The sequence below is a fragment of the Limulus polyphemus genome, unplaced genomic scaffold (assembly GCF_000517525.1).
Source record: "Limulus polyphemus unplaced genomic scaffold, Limulus_polyphemus-2.1.2 Scaffold3222, whole genome shotgun sequence".
Classification (NCBI taxonomy): Eukaryota; Metazoa; Arthropoda; class Merostomata; order Xiphosura; family Limulidae; genus Limulus; species Limulus polyphemus.
Window position 1 is genome coordinate 101,373 of NW_013668832.1, and position 3,132 is coordinate 104,504.

General features: G+C 29.8%; 1 protein-coding gene across 1 annotated transcript in view; it reads right to left on the reverse strand.

Annotated features, from left to right (window-relative positions):
* Nucleotides 1-1,776: 1,776 nt before the first annotated feature.
* LOC111088153 overlaps nt 1,777-3,132 on the reverse strand; it is a 31,658-nt gene continuing 30,302 nt past the window's right edge. Inside the window, exon 7 of the mRNA XM_022397324.1 lies at nt 1,777-1,908. Within this exon, the coding sequence (XP_022253032.1) occupies nt 1,900-1,908 (9 nt within the window). The 3' untranslated portion in view covers nt 1,777-1,899. The remainder of the gene's footprint in view (nt 1,909-3,132) is intronic.

A 3,132-nucleotide genomic window follows, 5' to 3' on the forward strand; every position in this document is an offset into this window, starting at 1 on the left:
TTATTTAACAATGTAACATTTTACATCCATGTAACACATGTGTAAACTCGTAGTTTATTTCTTGAAAGAAATAGCTACAATTTAAGTCCGCAAAATTAGTAATAAAACTTTTCGTTTGATTTTATTATTATATTTAATTTTAATGCATGATTCAAACCATCTAGTTAACTATATTCACAGAATAGTGTCTAATAATACAAGAAAGCTTCCAATTCAGCTGGTTATATCTTAAGGACACAAGAAAGTTAAGATGATTAATTTGAAAATGATCTTTTTGTTTTCTACTTTGTATATTTCATAATTTGAAGTTAAATAAATCAATATATGTCATTTCTTGTTAAAAACAAACTTGTAATAGAGTTGTACATCCGTGCTCGTTTTAAAAACAAATGAAACAAACAAAGAATTTGTTTCTGAAATATTTCATAAAAGAAAAACCTCTATTGCAATTAAACAGCATAACATTAACAACACGTTACATAAAAAAATACGGTTACATCTTTTAAACAGTAGGTTGCGCTTTCTTACACAGCTCCCGTTACTGTTTTAAATAAATGCAAGGTTGAAAGTTAATGTTGAGATTGCAGCGCTAATAAAGTAATAAAATAAACAATATCGCGTGCGGCAGTTTACAGCAATAAGTAGAACCGATTGATTATTATCTATACTTTTTAGTAGTTTTTGTTACTCAAGTTAATAGAATTTACTTATAAAATCAACAAAATACGAATTATAAAGTTTGTAATAATGGTTAGCAAGACTTACATGACCAACTCACAACAAAAACCAACCATTATATAATTATTATACTTTTATTCTCATATTTTTAAAGCAGACAATGAGATCAATATCTGAAATTGCCAAAAAATAGCTAGTATTAATTTCAAATTAAGTTATATCTAATGCACATAGCCTACTACAAGATCAATTCCATATAAATAAAACAATACCTCGATCATTATCTTCAGTGGACATAAATCGTATCGAAAACTGATTAGATTGAAGTGAGCCATAATATATTCCAAGTGTTACTTGAATTTATGGAACAAACCTCTCGCATTTGTCGTCTAAATCTTAAGTTTGTCTTCTTTAGATATAAGCACTGATATTGGTGAAATTCTCTTTCCGAATTATTAATATTATTTCCAGTGTAAAATGAGTTACTTGGAAGATATTTCTGCTAGACATTAATATGTTCATTGTTAAACACGCCATTATACACGAATGATGTGTTATTAAGTATATATTTTAGCAAAGGTTTAGCATGAATCTGACTTTGACATTCCTACCTTTATCAAGTCTGTTTATTTTTTAATTATTCGAGAATATGTGCCTCGGTTTTACTTACGTTCAATTTAAAGAAAGTATCAAACGGCGAAATACTACAGCAAATAACTAACTTTTATAAAGAAAAAAATCAGTGAAATACATATAAAAAGTCGAGAAAACGTTTGTATTTAATACATCGTTTTTTACTAGTACTATTACTAATGTTATTTCTTCACAAAACGTGAATGCAGGAATGGCGATAAGTAGCAGATTTTTAACTAGAAATACATTTCAACATAACCGTGTTTATTATTCCTACGAACCTCCTTTATTTAAATTACGTCATTGCATTAAATAACACCAACTATTATTTTAAAGACGCATTTTGTATTTAATACGTCTTTAAACTAATGACTTATGTAATACATTTGTCACCATCTGTCCAATATATTCTGAAACACAAAGAAATTACAGATCAATATTCAATATAACTTTTTTTTTCAGATTTGGGTAGTTGTTGACAACTTCTGTGCCTAGGGAAGCTGAGTTGTACTTTTGACAGTAAGTTAATCTGGTCCAAAATGTTTGTCAGAAATGATTATTTCATCCCATCAGTGATAGAACTCAAACTTAGGATACCTGAAAAATAATAAAAAATGCAGACGTATGTTAATGGCGAAGAGTAAAAACTCAAGAAGGAATTTTTAACTTCTGAATTGAATATGCTGATAATATGAACTTTTGTATTAACTATGAATTATAAACCCCAAAGTCGTAATCTTTACCGCCTTGCTTTAAAGAACTGAGTGCATTTTCACCAATACAAGTACAAAGTTCCGAAGCATTCTGGTTACCAAATTATTTCCAAAAGATGACGCAAGGATAGTCGTGAAAATCCATAGATGTGTGTATATTGGGTGGTGAATTAATAAACAAAAATTATTGCTGGTATTTGCATTGTCGATTGTTGTTTTTCTGCTCATGACATTAAAACCAATATACTACTTTATTTGAGGGAGTGTTTTGGCAAGCTATCTTTTTTTCGAGGCTTTTTATAATGTTTTTTTCTCATATATACACCTCACTGTTGCAAGTTCGCTATTCTCAAGTATGAATCAGGTATACTGTGTTCAGTAGCAGTAATATAAACTATGCCTACTGTTATTTCACCTTTCAATATACGCAGCTTTGTTGTCATGATCTCCTGCTAGAGTTATGTTCCTAACTTGAACATCAAGCCTAATCCATATATGAAAGCTAAAATAATAATACAGTTAAGTACTTAATTAATTTGAATATTTGACTGGCTCTGGTTCTTTGGATACTATATTTTGACACACTTAAATAGCGTATTTTTTAATTCTACGATATTAGGTCAGTGATATTCTTGTTTCGAGAAACAAACCTTGACTATTTCTGGTGAAACATTGCAATAAAACGCCTATAGACATACAATTAAAGAAATAATAATAGCAAAAACATTTATATTAAGAAGCAACACGATATTTACTTAATTTTCCCTTTAGCTTACCACAGTAAAACATTAACAAGATAATGTTGGTATGCTATCATAATGAGTATTGTATATTATGTATAAAATTTAACCCAGGACCTTCCAGAGCCCTAAGACGAATCCCGGTCGGTAATGGGTGCACTCGTGGCGCACATTCACTCGATTTGCTCAGTCAAACAAACCTTTCCCCCACACTCCACCCACCCTACTTTTAATTTGCCTCTTATACCCGTGTGAAGTTTACAAGATGTAGGACAAGTTGTAGACTCGAGAATTTGTTGAAAATTACTTAAACATAATAATAACTAAGAGAAATAGTTGTTTTACAGAAAATGTGTTGTAAAAGTGTG